General features: G+C 34.6%; 4 protein-coding genes across 5 annotated transcripts; 1 reads left to right on the top strand and 3 right to left on the bottom strand.

Annotated features, from left to right (window-relative positions):
• Positions 1 to 2,657, bottom strand: LOC121801964 (sec-independent protein translocase protein TatB-like). Of its 2 annotated transcripts, none has more exons than XM_042201463.1 (7): positions 2,434 to 2,657; positions 1,786 to 1,883; positions 1,432 to 1,553; positions 825 to 963; positions 663 to 739; positions 403 to 595; positions 1 to 244 (listed from the first exon to the last, which is right to left on the bottom strand). In XM_042201463.1, the coding sequence occupies exons 2-7, from the start codon at positions 1,844 to 1,846 to the stop codon at positions 135 to 137; spliced, it is 702 nt and encodes a 233-aa protein (XP_042057397.1). In that variant the 5' UTR covers positions 1,847 to 1,883; positions 2,434 to 2,657; the 3' UTR covers positions 1 to 134. The 2 variants fall into 2 exon arrangements, with proteins under 2 accessions (XP_042057397.1, XP_042057392.1); XM_042201458.1 differs by having other exon boundaries at positions 1,786 to 1,889.
• A 3,529-nt stretch (positions 2,658 to 6,186) lies between these two features.
• Positions 6,187 to 9,669, top strand: LOC121801977 (tryptophan synthase alpha chain-like). The gene is made up of 9 exons (XM_042201469.1): positions 6,187 to 6,416; positions 7,180 to 7,326; positions 7,428 to 7,493; positions 7,753 to 7,861; positions 8,026 to 8,102; positions 8,574 to 8,651; positions 8,978 to 9,055; positions 9,189 to 9,248; positions 9,342 to 9,669. Exons 1-9 carry the CDS (start codon positions 6,225 to 6,227, stop codon positions 9,474 to 9,476), a joined length of 942 nt encoding a protein of 313 aa, XP_042057403.1. The 5' UTR covers positions 6,187 to 6,224; the 3' UTR covers positions 9,477 to 9,669.
• A 125-nt stretch (positions 9,670 to 9,794) lies between these two features.
• On the bottom strand, positions 9,795 to 12,922 carry LOC121801984 (transcription termination factor MTERF2, chloroplastic-like). Its single transcript, XM_042201483.1, has 7 exons — positions 12,305 to 12,922; positions 12,063 to 12,200; positions 11,744 to 11,989; positions 11,431 to 11,544; positions 11,145 to 11,327; positions 10,363 to 10,580; positions 9,795 to 10,287 (listed from the first exon to the last, which is right to left on the bottom strand). Exons 1-7 carry the CDS (start codon positions 12,899 to 12,901, stop codon positions 9,960 to 9,962), a joined length of 1,824 nt encoding a protein of 607 aa, XP_042057417.1. The 5' UTR covers positions 12,902 to 12,922; the 3' UTR covers positions 9,795 to 9,959.
• A 748-nt stretch (positions 12,923 to 13,670) lies between these two features.
• LOC121755531 (guanylate-binding protein 4-like) lies at positions 13,671 to 20,501 on the bottom strand. The gene is made up of 17 exons (XM_042150838.1): positions 20,115 to 20,501; positions 19,071 to 19,173; positions 18,226 to 18,295; positions 18,097 to 18,135; positions 17,881 to 17,998; positions 17,721 to 17,778; positions 17,181 to 17,245; positions 17,018 to 17,024; positions 16,844 to 16,904; positions 16,613 to 16,672; positions 16,493 to 16,512; positions 16,332 to 16,397; positions 15,825 to 15,992; positions 15,278 to 15,535; positions 14,992 to 15,204; positions 14,445 to 14,716; positions 13,671 to 14,283 (listed from the first exon to the last, which is right to left on the bottom strand). The coding sequence occupies exons 1-17, from the start codon at positions 20,201 to 20,203 to the stop codon at positions 14,151 to 14,153; spliced, it is 1,800 nt and encodes a 599-aa protein (XP_042006772.1). The 5' UTR covers positions 20,204 to 20,501; the 3' UTR covers positions 13,671 to 14,150.
• Positions 20,502 to 21,370: the final 869 nt, after the last annotated feature.

Here is a 21,370-nt window from a genome sequence, read left to right on the forward strand (position 1 = left end):
TAAGTAGACTAATGCAATGTAATAATATGCAGCATAAAGATTATCAGGAGTAGTATTCAATTGCTTTTACTGGTTTGACAGTTATTTTTTTCCAAGACAATCTAACAAACTTGAGGAAAAATATTAGTACTTACTCATTCACTCTTTGTTTGGTTTTGGGCTTGAGAGAAGAAACTCTTTGCATTGCGGGCCACCTCTTCCTCAAGTACTGCCTCTAACAATAAGTCGGATCCACTCAAATCACCTGACCCCAAATTTACTAGTGAGTTTCTTAGTCCATGAAGTACGTGACACAATTTGTGCAGAAAAATAGGAAAAAGAGCTTTCTGCTGATAACGTAAATTGGTAGGTAGAAGCATGGTGATGAAAGAGTGTCCTAAACAGAAATTTAGATATGGTCACCTTTTTGACAGGGCAACAGTTTAGCAGTTTCAGCTGATATAGGTAGAACAACGAACTGACCAGAATCATCCTTTAACTCATTAAGAACATCGTCCATGGAATTTGCTGTCAAGGGTGCAGATTCAGCCAATCTTGCATATGCGCTTGCTTGACTATGTATATCAGACAGCGAAAAGGTCGACGGACTGTGATCCTTAAGAAAGTTGAAAGTTCAATAAGGACTTGAATTTATACTACTAGAATCATAGTTCTGAAGTCACCTTGGTCGTGCTACTGGAAACCGGGGTCTCAACTCTGACATTATTCTCCTGAGGAGGTTTTGAAGATACCTTTTCCACTGTAATCAAGTAACAAAACAAAATGAGAAAGACGAGAAAAAGCTACTTGCATACGACAACAAAAAGTTGTAACCAAATGGGTACCATTTGTAACAGGTGGTTGACTAGCAAGATTATCAACAAGTCTTGTAGTCAAGGGACCAGGGTTCATGAAAGAAATGGACCGAACTTCATGGCGTATTGCTTCTAGTTGTGCCATTGTATCTTGCAGTTCTTTATGCACCTGACAGAATTTAACAGATTTTCCCATGTTAAAACAATCAAATTGTAGAACGAGAACAGAAATTACTTTCAGACAATGAGGGTAATCTTGCATACATATATGACCATCGAAATGGAAATGGAGACTATCATACTATTTCCACTGAGAAGGTCATCACATACATAGCATCTGCCGGTAAAATTCAGAAACGGAAATATAACCATCACCTATTCACCTTAATATCTGAATTAAGAGATGGCACTGGTGCAATACCACTAAATGGCATAGCATACAACTAACAAACAAAGAATGGCTTTTGCATTTCAAAGTTTATGTCGTTAAGCTAATCCCTCTATAATTCTACAACTTAAACAAACAGAAGACAACATTAAAAACACCACTGCTAAGCAGAGCAATTTTCTAATAAGTTGCAAAATATAAACACCAATTGCATCGGAAGACATTAAAGCCCCATGCAAGAACCACTACCTGACGAGCTTGAGATTGATGCATAACGCTTTCAAATTGTCCCCGTGCCATTTGAACATATCCGATAGCGCGCCCAGCTAACCTCCCAGCCGTTCTAGCTATCACTGGAAGATCCTTTGGACCTAATTCAATCGCAAATTTAACCAATGTTATTTATTTTCACTATATTTAAACAACCACAAAGTTTACATGGTTTCTAAATTGCAGGAAACTGAGCCTAAAAGTAACATCACGCATTAGAAAATCCGGCCTTAAAATGCAACCATGGTACGATTCAGGGAATGACATGTGATGTGACGCTGATTGGACATATTCATACCGAATTACATATTTAGAGAGATAACGAGAGAGTACCAATAAGGGCGGCTGCAGCCCCAACAATGAGGAACAGCTCCCCGTAAGAAATGCCGAGCATCTTTATCCTGTGAGTAATTCTCCAGGGGGATGAAAATCTGTTACTGTATTGAAACACAGTTATGAGCAGTTCCTTAGCACCATTTTCAACAATCTGTTTCTTAAATATTAGTACATGAGAAACAAAAGTTCAACCAGCTTCCACAAAATATCAGTTAAAATGTAATACTAGTACCTAATATTTTGAACACAATAATGTACTAGAAGAAAAGATATTGTGAAGTTGCCATGATCAGTTGATTATATTCAACAGTTTCTCAACACTAGCCCTAATAGCTCATTGCATTCTCAATTGCAAAAAACAATAACCAGTTAGTAATGATTCAAAATTAAAAAATAAACTTAATTGATACATAAAATTTCATTTTTCCATACATCAGCTGTGTTTAGATTATGAACTTTTCCAGTTTCCAAATGTGCTGCAGAATAATTTTTCATCTTATTTCCATTTCTTAAAATTAATCAATACACGAAATATTCTTCACCAGAAAAACAAACAGCGCGAAGCTAGAAAATAATATGCATCCACAAAATCGAATGCAAGTGATGATATCTAATTTTCCTATACATAAAAACCTTAAAAATTACCTGTTCAGAATCTTAGGAGATGCTCCGATTGATTGAGAAGAAAATATAGAGAATCAAAACTTTAGAAATCGACATTCATTTCTTAGTTGGAGAAGCTCGAGAATATCGATTGATTTTCCATAACCAAAAATAACTGGAAAACGGGAAACGAATTTTATAAGAAAAACGTATTCTTCACATAAATGCGAATTGCTGCAGATTTTTCTGGGCTTTTTCTCAATTTTGAAATATTGGACTGTTTTTGGCTTTCACTGTTATTTAATTAATTTTGTTCTCTTTCTTCAATTTAGAGATATTAATACTATTTTCTATATTATTAGAATATATATCCCCAAATAACACAATAAAAACTTGGTTAATAATTTATGAAAAGCACACTGTAGTATAAAAACCTATCATTCTTTTATAAAAATTAGAATAACACTTCGTCCATTTACAATTGATAATCATGTTTTTCATGCCATAAACTTCATTTTTGGATACAAAATATTTGACTAATTTTGCATCATATGTATAAAATATGTGTGAAATAAATTTTGAGTTTATAGATGCTAGGATTAACTTAAATGGTTGTTGAAATTTTTGTTTGAAGAAATCTCAACTATATCCACAAAAATTTTGAGGAATGGCATAATAAATGTTCTTTTCCACAATCCCAGCCCATAATAAATTTTTGTAAACCTTTTCCATTAATTTCCATTGTCACACATTTGAATTTGTTTATAGCCATATTGCATTATTTTTTACTTTTCAATTAAGGCGCACACCTAATTGGTGTTGTTTTTCAATTAAAACACACCTAAATTGTGTTGTTTCGGACTAAATAAAAAAGAGTAGTGATTTAGAGACATAATGTCTCTATGCCATAATGCCCTTATGTCACTTTGCCATAACTATATTTTATATTGTGACTAATTTACCCTATTGTTATTTTAGAAAGACAAATCTTAAATTATGAAGTTTAATTAACTCATGCTTATCATGCTTACATTTAATGTATTCATAATTTCAATTAGACTATTTATTAGAGTATTATTAAATTTACGTTTAATAATTTTATGAGGAATGCTCATAAAAAGTTTAAAATATAAGATTAAAAATGATTGTCCTTATAAATAAAAAATATTAATTTTATAGATAATATAATTCTTGTGAGTAAAAGTTATTAATATTATTTTATTATATAAAATTTATTCTATTCATTGATAAAATTTATTGTCGTAATAAATAAAGTACGTTGTTATTTTCAAGAAAAAAATTGTTTTATGAATAAAAATTATTATCGTAAACAATGAATTTAATTAGTTTTAAAGCATCAATAGTCTTTTTCATCATATGTGATTGATTTATTGGATAGATGTGGAGCTTATTACCAATTGAAATAAACTTCATAACTGAATAAATTTTTTTATTTTAAAAATAAAATTTATATTTATTATGAAAAATCATATTTTTTAAATCTATAAAATTTATTGCTCTATTATATAGAATTATTATTCTTTTGAATAAAATTTATTACTTTAATTTTTTTAAATATAAGTTATCATTCATGAAAATAAAAGTTACTAAATTATTGTTTATGCAAAGTGTAAAACACAAAAGTTATTGTTGTTTTTATTAATAATATAAATAATTTGTTTCAGCGAATAAAAGTTACTACTATTATTTACTGCGAACAACCGTTATTGTTTATTGTGGACAAAAGTTATTTTTAATTTTCTATGTACAAGAGTTATTATGATTGTGAAAAAAAAGTAATCATTTGAAGAATAAAATGTATTTTACTATAGTTGTTAATAAAAGAATTATTGTAATAAAAATTATTTTTCTTTAAAAATAGTTCTAAGAAATAAAAATTATTACTCCAATAAATAAAAGTTTTTATGCGATAAACTCTATTATTCTTGTAAATAAAAATTACTATACCTTTTGCGAGTAAAAGACTGTTATTGTAAATAAAACTTAGCAATATTATTTTGTGAATAAAAGTTACTATTAGTTTAATAGATAAAAATTAGCATTATTTTAATTAATAAATAATTTTGTTCTATTGAATGCAAAGAAGTATTACTTTTTTGAATAAAAGTTGTGAAAAAGTTAACTTTTTTTATTGTTCCAAAATTCTAGTGAATACAAGTTTGTGTGAATAAAAATTAACACTATTTTTGTGAACAGAAAATTTATTTTTATGCATAAAAGATGTAATAATTTAAACCCATTGCTTTTGCAAATAAAAAAAATTGCTAAAAAAATTAATTTCGCTATTTTTGTAAACAGCGTTTACTTTTTTATAGATAAAAAGGTTGATCAAATATAGTGAAGTATATAAAAGTTATTGTTCTTATAAAGAAATAAAATGTGATAACTAATATTGATTAAATAGCTCAATATAAATTTAAATTTCCCTAATGAATCAATCTATCCTTATATAAAAGGCGAGTTTTGGGCATAATTTTGAATATTTATAAGTTTTGGATACTATTGCAATTACTTAGAATCTATAATTATATAATAAGTGTAATCATATGACTATCTAAATATTCTAAGCGTTTTCATAAAACGGTTGGCTAAGATATTGAGGCCATGCTAATTAATTAGTACTAATTAATTATGAGAATGAATACTCATGCACCATAGCTAATTAATTATGAATTAATTGTGAAAACTAAGAGTACTAATTATATACTAATAGTTGTGTATGACCGACCGTTTCATTGTTGAGAAAAATAAGAGTACTAATTGTGAAAAATAAGAGTACTAATTATATACTAATACTTATATACTAATTATAGAATCAATGGAATTACACTATTTTAAAACTTTAAATATGTGTCTTTAAATAAATGAATAGAAATATGAGATAAAAAAAAAGATTGTCAATCATAAATATAAAGGTTGTATGTAAAGAAAATAATTGAATAAGCATAATTAGAGCAATGTCCTTAATTAAGTATATTAATGAACAATTTAATGTTTTTATATGCACAAGGGTAGTATGGTATATGTACAAAACATTTATTTAAATAAAAATATAAAACAATCTAAAATGGCTACTATAACCTCATTATGTCTTAGACATTATGTCTCCAAAACATTTTTCATAAAAAAAATAATTGATTTGTACCGATTTTTTGTTTCTTCAAAATTTAGATTTTTCGGTTCGGCACCATTTGATTTTTAGATAAACAAAATCGAAAATTCAAATTCTAATACTTTTTAACCATTTTTAATATAAGTATGTATCTGTATCATGCTAATAACATTATGTTTGATTATAATTTATAAAAGGGGCTAACTGTAGTTTACAATTAAGTTCAAATGTTTACATGAAAATATTCGGTCTTATCCCCAATATCTGTAATTAATTTTTTTGTTTATGAATAGATTAAAAATTAATCATTTTTACTATTTTTATACCTCTAATAAAATGAAATGACTAATAATATTTTAATAACTATTTAAGTACTAGTATATTACAGACATTCGAGAAATAGGATGTACTAACTCTTTCAGTCCAATAATAGTTCGTCCATCAAAACTAGCCATTTTTTAAAACTTAATACTAATAATAGCAAGACTATCATTACCTATTAATATTAATATAACTTTTTTTATACTTTATCAAATTTATAATAAAATTCACACTACTATTTTAAAGTATCCAATTTAAATATTAAATAGGAATATTACCACACCAAAATTAATCTATATAAGTGCACAAAACCCCTTCTCTCAGGTAAGCGCACAGCAAAAATCAGCAGTTACAACTCCACAAGCTGTAGCAGAGATCAATGGCCGCTGCTTCTCTCAACTCCTCACGCTTATTCCAATCCAACGCCGGCAACGATTCAGCTGAATGCCGCTCGTTTGTTAGGTCTACCGCCAACAGGTCCTTCAAATTGAAGCCGATCACGGCCGCTCTCACTGCCGCGCCCACCGTTGGAATCTCCGAAACCTTCTCCAAATTGAAGAAGCAAGGAAAAGTGAGCTTCTCAATCTTATATCTGCTTTATCACTTTGATTGAGGATTGTTTTAAACATTTCAAGTTTATTTTAGTATTGAGTAATTCATATCATTGACTGATTTCTGACTCTCAGTGGTTGATAGAATATCATAGATTATAGAACATGTACATTGTTTTTTCTTTTTATGAGGTTTGGTTCATGATTTCGGCGGTCTATTTCATTTCATGCATTCAGTTGTTTGATTATGGCTGAATTTCTGAACATCCGATATGCTTATATTTGAGTATGTGATTTAATCTCGAAATCATCTTCGCTGGAAGATTCTGTTTTCAGCAGTGAATATTTGTTTAGCCTCAATTCGTTGCTGAATGGTATAAATATAATTTTCCATATTTATATGGAGATAAGTTGACCATAGCCGCAATTTGTCTTTTCCATCAATCTGGAGAAAAAGTGGCCATGGCAAAGTGATTCACTTTGTATTAAATAGTCTTTTCCATTAATTAGTTTTTTCCATTTATATGGAACAGAAAATGCCAAAACTTGTATGTGAGGTATCAGAACAAGTTGGTTGAATAACTTGAATTGTAAATGGATACAATGGATAGCTGCTGACTGTTTACAAATTTCAATTTTGCGACCTGGGAATGTTTTTGGTGTACAAATTCTTCCATAAACCTATCATTTTATATAATGATGGAAACCTGATGAACAAGTTGATTTCATGCATTCTTTCTCAACATTATGTTCTAACCATGCTTTTGGAATTTCGTGTAAAAGGTGGCACTCATCCCATATATCACAGCTGGTGACCCTAACCTTTCAACAACTGCGGAAGCGCTAAAGGTCCTTGATTCATGTGGCTCGGACATTATTGAACTCGGTGTACCTTATTCAGACCCCTTAGCCGATGGTCCTGTTATCCAGGTATAAACATGTGACTATGTATAATCTTGGCATCCAAGTGGTATCTTACCTAGCGGTTTTATTGCTCACGAATGATAATAAATCTATATTTTCTTTCATAGGCTGCTGCAACAAGAGCATTAGCCAAAGGAACCAACTTCGATAGTATCATCGCAATGTTGCAGGAAGTAAGTTCCACTACTTCTATACAGCATCAACAAAAGAGTATATCGTAGTTTTCTTTCTTGATGCATCTTAAACATCAAAGATATTGTAGTGCATGGGGAATGTTTCCTGTGGTCCATGATATACATATTGTTTTTAAAGTTTCAGAGATTAGTTTTGTTAAGCTTATCATTACTGTATTTTATGTTCTGTAGCTTCACTATCATTTTCAAACTATTTTGGTGTGATGAGACAGTTTCATAACATTTTGTCCTCTTAAAGGTGGTACCTCAATTATCTTGTCCAGTATCATTGTTCTCATATTACAACCCAATACTCAAACGTGGTGTGGAGCAATTCATGACCACTTTGAAGGATACTGGAATACATGGTAAATATACTTTGCAGCCTTACATTTTTTAACTGCAAATCAATGCCTTAGTTGCCCCATCTCTCATTTATTGGCTATATATAGCTTTTCTATTGCTGTAAATGTGTTCTACTATTATGCAACTACATTCTATTTAATTTCATCTCGGATTTCATTCATTTCAGGACTTGTTGTTCCAGATGTGCCTCTAGAGGAGACTGATACATTGAGAAAGGAAGCTGCCGAAAAAAATATTGAATTGGTTAGCTTTCCCATTGATAATTCATTTCCTGGCTATGTTTTATGTGTCTAGTTTGCACTGTTTGGCCGAATATTTTAAGACTTGTCGAATTGCCCCTGTTTTCTTCTTTTGGTTAGAAGATTTGTCCTAGTAATCATGATAGATGGTGACTTCTTGTAACTTCTCATTCTTTTTTGTTGGATTTTGGGTGTGGCATGTTCAGAAACTAAGAAAAAAATGATTATTATTGTTGATACCCAGCAATATGTCTCACCTTATGTTACATTTATATCTCTATTGATAATTCATATAATAATGCTTAACTAGAAGAGGGGCTGTAGTTCGTAGCTTAATTTTGTGCAACAATTTGATCGGTAGAGATGTGAAGGCACATGTTGTTGCAGAGTAAGATGATAAGTTTAGATACTTAGAAGTTAGATCTGAGCTGCTCTCATGTTTGCATTTTTGACATTAGTGGGAAATGTAATCCAGGTGCTGCTGACTACACCAACCACTCCAAGAGAGAGAATGCAAGACATTGTTGAAGCATCAGAAGGTTTCGTCTACCTTGTAAGATTCACATTTCCTTTTTGAGTAGTTACTGGTTGGATCAATTTATTTTTATCATTCAATAATAAAAAGAAAAAATAAATAATGTCACTAGCCACTTGTTGATTTTTTTTTCTGAATATTTGTTTGATCTCCTTCTGATGCAAAGCACATAAAAGCATTAACAACGTCAATAGCAAATGTCGATCTCCTTCAACTCAACTTCTCATTTTTGTCGATTATCTGCGGTCGTTACTCCAAGCTAGATAAACGTGACTCCAATTTAAGCTGCAACCTGACTCGTGAAATCAAAATAATTACTCTATATGTCCTTTGTCTATTAATAGGTGAGCTCGGTGGGAGTTACTGGAGCACGAGGTTCTGTCAATAATAAGGTTCAATCTCTTCTACTGGACATCAAGGAGGTAAAGATTTCTATCATATATAATGAGTCTCCAGTCTCCACACCTCTCAATCTCTCACTCCCCTTTTATAAGGCTCGAGAAAATCTTGGTAAAAGTCGATGCAAATAACGCTCACCCTTTTTACCCTCCACAGACAACGAACAAGCCAGTAGTAGTTGGTTTTGGCATATCAGAACCACATCATGTTAAGCAGGTATGTCTTGAACATGCTATTGTTTAGCATCTGATGCGCGTTACTTTGTTGTTGATAGTGGACATTTGTAAGCATGTAAATCGTCGTTTTCAGGTGGCGGATTGGGGAGCAGATGGTGTGATTGTTGGGAGTGCCATGGTGAGAATACTTGGCGATGCAAAATCACCTGAAGAAGGGCTAAAGGAGCTAGAGGTGTTCACCAAAAGCTTAAAATCAGCCCTTGAGTGATGAAATTCTTTCAAACTGAGCATCTAGAATTGCAGCAAAACTGAAAACCACAATTTTTTTATATGAATAAAATATGTTCAGTTTCCTACCATTAAAACAGTGGTGGTGGTGGTTGTTTCTTCTCCTATATTCTCTTTTCAGGGGTTTATGTTGTTTTTTCTCTTATGGAGTGCTAAATTAACCTTCTTTGTCATAGAATTTTGGTATGTATGTATATATATTTATCAAATTTGCTTTAAATAAATAAAGAATATTAAAAATATATATTCAGAAAGCTCAAAGTAAAAATAAAACAATGGTGAAAAACTCAACAAAATATAAAATCAAAGTGACAACCTATCATTGCTATTTCAAAGAATCCATATCATATACACAATCCTTAATTTTCTATCATAGTTTAATCTCATATACAACAACTACACAACCCTAAAACATCATGATAAAAAGAGAACGATCCCTAAAAACTAAGTGATTGCAAAGGTTTCAAGAGGGAGGAACAAGCACCTCTCCATCACCTATATATACATCTGCAAATTCCTCATCATTTTTGCCCAACATCTCCTTCAATGAAAGATCTATGTTCCTACTTTTCAGAACCCAATACCTCGGCTTTATCTTCTTCTCCAACGAGTAGCTGAAGTATCTCGGGTAATCCACCACGTCACGTACAGGCCTTCCCATGGTCTTCACTAGGAACTCCAGTTTAGGTCTCAAGACTTCATCAATGCTGTACCCGAGTAAAGGAAAGAACCTCCGTACCATGAACCCGACATCTTTCTTTGACAATCCGATCTCAATCAGGTACCTCATTCTGCCAAGAATCACATCTTAAGCATTTTTTTCCCTTTTTATGGTAATTATAGTTAAGTATAGTAAAATTCTTTACCGGGGAAGTAAAGCCCTGTCGACATCACAAACAAATAGTTCCGGGTATTTCCTGACAACTTGTGGGATGTTGGCTTTGGAGATGCCAATGTTAGATAGAAATTCCAACTTCTTATCAAGCATTTTGTCTATGTTTGCAGCGAAAATTTCAGGGCAACGGCCAAGCGTCCTAGCAATGGCATCCTCATCCATTCCTAACTCCTTAAAGAAGGACACCACCTGAATGCAAATGCAGGAAGAAAAAGAAAAAAAGTTTAACAAAAGAAATGATGCAAAAAAGGGTGCTCTGTATGCAATGGCTTCATAAAATCCTTCACCAAATTACCATGTTTTAAAGTTTTTTAAGTATGATAGTAAAATTTAAGATAAGAAAAACAGTCTGCAACACAAGATCAGGATTCCGTTTTACTAATAAAGATGCAACAGCCACCAAAACAATTTGCAAAGAGTAGCACATAAACCACGTCTTTGCAACATAACTCCACAAAAGGCCGTAAAAATAAACTATCATCATGATTCCATTATCGATAAATTGAACACATATTTCGACCAGGCAATCTGCCTCTAACTTGAATGGCCCAGATAAAAAAACAACATTTAGATTCTAATTCTGTGTATGATAAGCCTTTGCTTTGCCCTTATTCAACTGACCTCATGAGGTTCACAAGGAAAGCACCAAATTGGCACCAAATTGAACTGTTTTGATAACTAAACACAACAAAGTACAGTAAAGAAATGTTTCAATAGATTTAAGATTTATAAAGATATTTCTGTCGAACCAACCTGACGTAATTCCTGAGGCTTGCGAAGTAGTAGTTGAGGACTTGTAGCAATGACATGACCTAACTTCTTACTTTTAATATCCATTTTACTCAATTCTTCCACTATTAACTTCATCTTACGAACTGAACAACCCAAAATATGTGGCCAGCTTTTGATTGCTTGCGAGGAGCAGCTTCTTGGAACCTAGAGAGTGTCCAATAAAAAAATTGTAAGTACAAGAAAGATATCTATTCCGCAGCATCAGATTCCGAGATGAAGGAAACAAGCATCTGAACTCCACCAATACCTTCTCTTCATCGAAGAAATCGAGGATTTTCTCCAAGTTCTCTAGGATGCTAGCAGAAATAATCCATGGATACTTAACGAGCATCTTCCCAAGATCATTATCCTTCACGCCAATCTACAAGACAATATACCAATATAGCCAACCATGAACAGGCGGAACAGCCATATTAAATGTATCAAATTCACCAGCAACACAGCATCCTACTCAACAAGACGGGAATCACTAGATGCTCAAAATATCGCTTTGCAAATCATTGGCTCGTACACGAAGAAACTGAAGCAGCAAACTTAAAGAGGCAAATTGCCAATTGTACCTTCTCAAATGACCTCAATCTTGGTTTGATATCTATGTCAATATCATAGGTCAGAACGGGCGGGAACAGCAATATTAGGTTTCGTATGCATTCTTTAGGGACTCCGACGACTTCCAAAAACAACACGATTGGCTTCACACAAGATTCTAGAGGCAGGACAAGGAGACGAGGAAAGGATTCAATCAGATACCCAAAAGAGGCATTCTCAGAGCCTAATAGATGCAAACCCCCACGCTTCGCTTGAATCTGCACGATTAAAAATGAGATTAATACAAACCATGGCAAACGCATTATCAACAAACAATCTATCATCTTTAACCTTCTCTAAAAATGCTAAAGTTTGCTGCAATTCATCATCAGCCGATATGGAGATATGCGCCATCATTCTCAACGCATTTTTCCCAATGATTCCACCATCATCACTGCCACAAAATAATATTTCCTTCATATACTCAACCTATAATAGTAATTGAGAAGAACACAAAATCAGGAATGGAAAAACCACCATCACTTTTTTTCTGAAAGAAAAAAAAACAAAAAAAACAGGATTCGATCAAACACCTTGTGAATCAGGCGCGGAAGCGCGTTGGACCTGGAAGAAGAGAAATATCTCGCTAAGCGAGAAACCGAGGCGAGAGAAAGGCCAATACTCTCCAAAAAAGGAAGAACGCCCTTATCCCCTTTCTGCTCCGCCATTTGAGACACTTTCCTCTTGAATTCTACATTCTCCGAGGCGGCGGCCAACGAATTCCAACCGTCGAGGTCATCCACGCCGTCAATCAGCATGCTCAGATAGCTAGGGCAGTTTGAGGAAACGCAATTCGCGTCCTCTCGCGAAGCTTCGTATTTTTGCAGATACTCGGCAACGGCTTCCCGCGCTTCTCCAACGCGATTTTCGCGCGATTCTGGATCGGAATCGGTTGCGTGTGAGTCGGGGGCGAAGCTCGTGGGCTTTCTGCGCTGGTTTTGGAAGGAAACGGATGTAAATGTTTTGCTGAGGTTTAAGGGGGGTTTAGGAGAGATGAAGAGATTTGGTTCAGGAGCAGCGGGGCGCGTGGAATGGGAGGGAAAGGAGAGAGAAGAGGTGAAGTGGCGGTGGAGGGGCGGAGACGAGAGAGAATTGGAGAAATGGCGGTGGAGGAGTGGCGGAGCCGCCATTGGAGGTGTGTGCCGGCGTTGGTGCTCTCGTCTTTCTTTTAGCTTTTGATTTCTCATAAAATGGGCCCACAATGTAAGCCCATATTTGAAATTGTTGGGCTATTATAAATAAGGTCCACATCTATATTTACGATAAATTACTGAGTAATAAGTTTGGTCACATTTTGCTTCATTTTAGAATTAATCGGAAAAATTATACTAGTAGTAGTAAAGTTTACTTATTCGCAATTATCACACAACAATTTTTTTTTGTGAATTTGCATTTAATATTTATGACTGAGGATTTCATCATCATCGGTGGAGTACAAACGATGCAAGTCTATTCATAAAGAAAATAACGTTGTTTGGTTGAAAAACATCAACATATTACATGTATAGGATCAGTTTTTTTCGTCGCGTGATAATTGCAATTGACTCTTAACTTCAAGATATTTTACTGAGATTTGAATTTGCGGGATACACATCATAATTTAACCAAACTTCAGAATTATTCAGACAATTTACCCTTATAATCAAACTCGATTTTTTAAAATAATAGTACCAGCATAAAAACTTCAAAGTTCAATTTATTATTTTAATTCGTTTCAGTTTAACAATTTCAATCCTTTTTTTACTATTGTTAGATAAATGATTCACGTTTTACTAACTCATTCAACTCATATTCAATATATTTTTGTAGAACTATTGTATAAAATTGAGATTTACTATTATACACTAACCCTTTTTCCTCTCACATGCTTATTGATCTACTTATATTGTACGAACCCTCTTTCTCAATAGCTATTTATTTTTATCACTACATTAACAAAATGAATATCGACAAATCTATAGTGAAGCATAATCCATCACATGAAACAAAATGACCAAACAAACTGCTACAAAGCACATATAGTTGTGCTTTCTGTAACAACAAATCTGTAGCCGTTCTTGCCTCAAACCTTTCTTTCTGTTCAGGCTCGAAAACAAATCCATGGTTAAACGTTCGAAACGAGCTATCTAACACCGTAAAAGTGAACCTGTGACATATAAAAAAATCCGAACTGTACTCGAAGGAAAATACCATTTGTACATTTCGTTGTTACAACACCAAGAATCCAAGATCAAGCAGATCTGCCTTGAATCCCCTCCGGGTTAGTTGGTGTATATATGTATGTGGACACGAAAACCACGAGTGCTCGTATATAAAAAATGAAAAGCACCTGAGGCCGATTAATGGGATGGCTGTGTTGCACCACCATATATGTATGTTTCACTCTGATCTTCGTTCATCTTTCTGATTGGCATACAATGGTAACATCCAACGAGAACCGTGTTTCCTCCTCCCATAACACCGCCAGTAAAGCAACAGTATCCCGGCTATGACTACAAGGGGAATCACCCATCTGTAGAACAATACATGCACAATTAGAAGTTTTTTTTATCAAACGAATATTGGTTTTGCAACTTTCAACTTGTCGGGTTATCAACTCAAGAACAAAAATCCCTACTTGCCTCGTAAAACACAAAACATACGTAGTAACATACAGCACAGGATCGTAATTACCTGTCTAAATCGAGGACAGGACTGTAGACCAAAGTTTCCCAAGTCTTCACAATACCATGCCACACGGGGTTGTAGTAAAGAGATTCTGAGGACCAGAACATTCGTGTATACACCTCTAAGAATATAAAAAGTACCCATGCTCCCAACTCGATCAAAATGAACTTCACGATGAATCGACCCACCACCACCATGACCAGCGAGAAGGCCACCAACCAATTAAAGAGCCTTTGGTTGTATTCCTTGATAAAGAGAGATTTTGCTTTCCCCAACATCTGCATTCAAATATATATGGTCTTGAGATAACGGCAGGTAAAGGTGAATAAAAATTTATAAAAATATGCACTACTCATAGATGTCAAAACGGAGATTTTATCTAACGGGAGGAGATTCAGGAAACCCTCAACAAGGAGAGTTCAGCAAGCCAAACATAGGAATGAGCCAAATCTATCATTGATCAGTTTCTGTTTAATTGTACCTTCACCCAATCTGACAGAATTCTAGGGAATAAAAAGTTTACATAACCAGTATTAGATAGAGTGTCACGGACCTTCGACATTCGCATCTCGTACTTGGTTTTAGATGGTCCAACACAGTCGTGTTCAAAACTCTGGTTACACTGGTTGAATCCTGCATTAAATTTAGCCATAGATGGGAGTCTGAGTACTTGAAGTTGATCCATTTTTTCCTCGCATGAAGTATACAGACCCTCACACAACTTTGAGGATTGATATTCATTGATTAGAACAAAGTTCTTGTACACCTGCATAGACCTATGGATAAGCAGAGAGATTCCAACAACACTAGGAGGAAAGCTACTGTTCTTAAGTCCGTACCTTCTCAATCTCCTCCACCAACTGCTCGGCTGATCGCTTTGCATGATGATGCCCAAAATGTTGCTCATCAAATGCCACAAGAGATGCAGATTTGGCATCTTTATGAGTTTGTTGAAGAGACATCTCCGTTGTCGGGAAACTCAAAACAGCCATGTGACCATTATATAGTTTCAAACAACGCTCCAGAATACCCTTATTGAAGACCTCCACGAGCGAGCCTGTTGATGGAATCTCCCCTTTATTTAGTGCCTCAAGAATCTGGAACACAAATTTATCTATAAGGAACGGAAGAAAGCTAGAAAAGTTTCGCACATGTGAATTCACAGGGTAATTAACAATTCCTTCACCAAGAAGTTTAGACGATGTCTTAAAAGTCCACTAAACTAGAAAGGGTAATTTGATCATCCTTAATCTCTATGATCAATAGAATAGATTATAATCATTATATTTCAATATTTTGGACAGGAACAGAAAATAAAATAACAAGAAGCTACACGAGTTGTCATGCGAAACTGAACAAACGCCAGAAAGGAGTAGAAGATTGCACCTGCTTCAGGAAAGATACAAATTCCTTGCCATTGAGTGTATTACCCTGGACAATCTTTGGCCGGATTATAGAAGAAACGACTGCCTTCAACTGGTCCCTCTTCTTTACATAAATAGGCTCAAGTTCATCATCCCTCATATCACAGAGCTTTGTGCGCTGGAGATGGGGCTGTAAAACAGGGTACGGTTAGGATTTTACATCAGTATTAAACAACCACTACCAAAATGAAATGATAGGGGTCGTTCCTGCAGGATGGCAGATTGTTCCCAGCAGTCCATTATCTTTAGATCCTAGGATTTAGTTGTTCAGAAATATAGATAAGTTTAGCATTAGCTGTTCCGAGTAGTGGCCTCTTAGGAGGACAGTTATCTTTTATTTTCTATGTTCTTTTGTCTATATCATTCTATCTATTCTATGCTTTCCTGTCTTATGTTCAATTCCAGCAGCAATCACAATCTTCTCTATCAGAAAAGAAGAGCTGTGACACTTGAAAGTATAACCACAAACCTGAGGTAAGCTAAAGGCCGTGCTATTATCACCCATGACAGCCAATGACTCACGAATCTGGTTGACCTGAAAGCAATGATCAAAAATATTATATTAAGCCATTTTGAGCATCAGAACACACCATGCTAATGATAAAAGAAGAATCTAGAGATTTGACATACCTGATCAATATTCTTGTCCTCTGCTCAAAGAAAATCCCCCACAGTTAGATTTGCAATCAATGTAACTTTTTCTAATACACGGCAAAGAGGCAAAGACAATTTTCAGATTGAAAAACAAACCATTTGCATTAGGGACTCGACGCAGAGCCTCATCAACCATTTCTTGCACCGACTTCCCTTCTGAAGTTCCCAAATATGAATTTCACATAAGAAATATTAACAAGGATTAAAAGATAGGAAAAGGAAACACAGCAGCTATATTACCAAAAACTAAGGGTCTTGAATGTGACTTGACTGTGGACTATAATAATAGTAGGATAAGCAAGTAGATTAGGGTATTTGTACACTTACGTAGAAAATCACGCTGGATTAACCATAATAACTTAGCCGGTTCAAAAGCCACATCTTGCCCCTGCAATAAAAAGAAAATTTACAAAATTCAACTCTAAGCATTATTATCTGTATGCATAAATGTGTGTGTTTTTGTGTGTTCAAAGGAAAATTAGTTTGAAACAAGAGTATCACCTTGACTCTGTTCATCATGTTCATTTTCCAGAAACAGAAATAAAACAAAAAAAAAGTGTATCAGGAAAAATGAACTAGGTAGAAATGGCAAACAAAAATTAACCACAAAAATATATGAGCTATGAAAGAACTAGCAACTTCAAATTTACACGCTATTACGGACCTTCCATAAAATTCTTCAGCAAGCTCCACCGCAAATGATAATCTAGATATATCCGCCTCACGTATCTAAGAAAGAAATACCAAGCAGCTAATAAGTGCATTAATATTTGGTAAATATTAAATAATACCACTGCCAGTAGCAGTGAAGAACAACACATTTATAGGTATGTAAAACCATGCAAAAGCCATAGCAGCCCTTTCTCAACGTTGCAATCACCAAGGCATAATCTATACTTGCAATTTCCATACAATTAATCTTCTAGAGCAATTTAGCTTCTATGTTAAATTAAATCCCTGATCAATATACAACCTGGGCAAAGAACTGGCGGTGAATCTACTTGAGTGAGGCATTTATATAAACCTTTTGCTACCTCAAACTATTTTTCCTATCCAATAAAAGCCCATGCAACCCCATTCTATAGCCCCATACCATATCACAGCAGCAGGGTGCTTTCAAGATATTTTTTAATCATAAAAGTTGCAATCATCTGCATAAAAGTACTTCCTGAAGGGGATTGCAAGAGGGATGACAGTAACATACCGTCTCGGGTAGATTATATATAAGCACGGAACTCATTACAGTTGCCAGGGCAAAAATCCTACAGAGCAGGTGATGGAAATCCATATTAATCAATCAGAAGCATTTCTAACATACTTGGTATCAGTAACACACTAGACATATAAGTAATTTGGAAATTTACCTGTCATCATACACATTAGACTTCCCTACACTTTCAAAACCCTCTGTATCAAGGTAGAAAACAGAAGTCGTAACTCCATCGATATCCACTTCAACTGGAGTACCCCACACCCAAATACCTAGGGAAACCAATACAATGATTTGAACACACATATAAATCGTACTCATATATTATGCCATTTAGTACTGGCCAAGATTCAAAATCAGTAGCAAAAACCTTTGGTTTTAGTATCACGCATGTGCCCAACACCAAAACCTGCCAAATTATTACTTCAAAGTCAGGAATAGGGAAAAAGAGTTACAATGGATCAGCATTACTTAATATGCAAAGGTTATTAAACTGCACCTTCATCGCATGATAGGGAGAGAAGCTGATTAAGTAAAAACGATTTCCCAGACCGATATGGACCAATGACCTAGAAAATACAACATAAAACTGTGTCAGCAAAAAAAGGACGTGGGGTTTTGGAAAACATTACTAATGCCAACGAAAATTGCTAAGAGCATCCACAGTGGTGCGGATGTCCCGGCGGGCATCCCCGCGGACATCCCAAAAACACCTCCTGCCACGTCATAAGGACTTCCCACTGCACTGCCACGTCATAAGGACATCCCATTGCACGGTGGCGGACATCCCGACGGACTTCCCACAATAATAAAAAAAATTCACAAATTCATCAAATTAAACAATTTACAGAATTAAAATTTCGACACAAATACGGAGAAATTGCAACCACTTTATGTAAAAAAATACTCATTATTTAGAGAAAGAGATACTCGTTAATACAAGTGGTGCGAATGAAATGAAGTTCAACGAGCCGTATTTATCGAATTTTTGAAAAAATAATAATAAAATAACCGGGGACGTCCGCGCGGACGTCCGTGGAGTCAACGCAATGGCGGACGTCCCGGGAACGCCGCGGAACTCCGATGTCCGCAGCGGACGTCCGTATCCGCGTCACCGTTGCACAATGACGGACGTCCCGCGCGGAACTCCGGCACGCTGGCCGGACGTCCGCCGGGAGCGCCATTGTGGATGCTCTAAACATGAGGACATTTATTATCCTCCTAATCTAATGCTTCAAATTCTGTTATGTTCTTTTGAAAAGGTACGAACTGGACTCTTCCTCATGAAAAAATAAAAATATAGAGTAGCAATTGACATGCTGGCTTTATTAATCTATCCCTTACAGCAACAGCTGCTATAGGTGTGGTGATTTTCTCAATTGCTTCCAGGCCTTCTCTTGACAGGCGTAGTTTTGTGTGGCCAGGATCCGGTTCTATGATAGGAAACCTGTATAGAGAAAATATCAAATCTACGAAGAGATAGATATAAGGCACACTGGCCACTAAGATGATCGACTACGGCATGCTAAATCAGAATCCCAAAATAGATTAGGTAGAGTAGTAGGCAACCAACAAAGCAAATGTACAACAGAGGAAGAAACACGTAAAGCAGTTCAAATAAAATCAGATGGCCATTATAATGGCAGATTACACGCTACCTTATTCAATTTTTATTATCGGTTTCGTCTAGTTATTACCAGCAAACAACTTATGTTTATCAACAATGAACAGTTGTGTCAATAGTTCTAGTAGATTCTACTGCCCTTTCTAAGCTCGGGAAAGATTACAATCAGAGCCACATGCACACTATCATTCTTCTAGTGCTAAAAAAATCACAGCTAACAAAAAGAATGGAATTCTTTACCAAGCAAGCATCCACTCCAGCTCCAATTGCACTATATATTTTCTTTAGGACTTCAAAGCCAGCTCATCCATTCATCGACAAACACATTATGCAAGCAATCTCAAAGAAATCAAATACTACCTTAAACTTAATTGGTACGGAGTTCATCCTAGAATCCTTATAACTATTATGGCATCGTACTTTCTCCCATTCATGTCTTGCTCAATGTGACATATTTCAAAGCTAAATTTCAATACTACACTCTATTGCCCGTGAAGTGAGTACCGCAAACTACGCCCAACTGCAAAATTGTAAATATATTCCTAACCAACTCATCAAAAATATCAAACAAGCCTTTTCCATCAAATGCTTAAATTGAAACTAAAATCAGCCAAAGGTAAAAAACCCCCGATTACGCACAATCATTTCCAATGTTCATAGGAGCAAAAACGTTCACTACATCAATAATTATACAACTACACATTCACATAATCCAATACACTCTGGAAAATGCAGGAAAAAAAATGAAAAATAGGAAAACTCACGCTTGACGGAAATTCTCAATAGAGAGCGACACAGATGCGAAAAAGGAGAGAAAAATCGCCAAAACGGCAACCGGACTCAACGCCGGCATATCTGATCCGTGGAGAAGCAGCTATCCACAAAATGCAGTGCAGTTAAGCGCATAAATCGCACCACAGCAATCACAACGAAGGGGAAAACGTGTGGCTTTCGAGATTTGGAGAGAGAGAGGGGGTCAAGGGTGGGGGATCTCGAGATTAAAATGATAAATTTGAAGAGTTGAAATTGAATTGTAACTGGATTTCGGATCTTGAAAGTTGAAGGTGAAGATGAAGAGTGGAAGAAGAGTTTCTTCTCTTGATCCGTGACGGACTACAGTGGGCCGCAAAGTAGAGGATTATTTCGCACCCGTTTACAACTCCCGACAGCAATCCGATTTTAATTCCTCTCTGCGAAGTAAGCGCTCCGGACAAATAGCGACTTTAGTTTGTCTACAAAAAGTGATTTTTTAATACTTAAATAAATTAACACGGTTGACTCGATAATTTTATCATCAAACATTAATTGCTCAGATCGTTACAGAAATTTATTTCATTGTCCATAATTAATACTACTAGTCCACTTTTTTTTTGGGATTATCTATAACATTTACACATTTTGTAAAATATTTCTCTCTAGTAACATGGATTCCATTATTCAGTAGTAATATTCAAACACTTTTTTATCTATGTAACGTATTTTACTAATTTTAAATTAAAATTTATTTGTTTTTATCACTATCAAGACTATCGGTAATGAATGGATTATTTTTCCTTTGTTTTTTTGTTTACTTTTTTTTCTTAATAACTCGATTTGATTAATACAGTAAGGTTTACATATTTGTATTTATGTTATTAATTCATTTGTTTCTGCGAATTGTTTTTATTTGAGGGTATTTTTTGAATATGAAAATACATCACAGCATTAAATTCCATTACGAGCATTTTACCAATATATTTAAATTCAGTTCTACGAATATATTTAGTTTTCATTATATTTGTAACATTAAATTTTCGGATCCAAATCGTATTGTACATACCATTTCCAATTTATTTTAGTCAAACGATTTCCCATAGAAAATCTCTGATTAATAAACAATTCAAATTCAGGCCGATAAGGAAATTTTGGTTAACTGGTATTAATTAATAAATTTAACACCGAGGTAAATTGATACTGATTTCTGCCATAATAGCAATTATGCTTACCATTTTTTACTCAATTTAAATGTGCCTCGTTATTT

This window comes from Salvia splendens, chromosome 1 (genome assembly GCF_004379255.2).
Source record: "Salvia splendens isolate huo1 chromosome 1, SspV2, whole genome shotgun sequence".
Taxonomy (NCBI): Eukaryota; Viridiplantae; Streptophyta; class Magnoliopsida; order Lamiales; family Lamiaceae; genus Salvia; species Salvia splendens.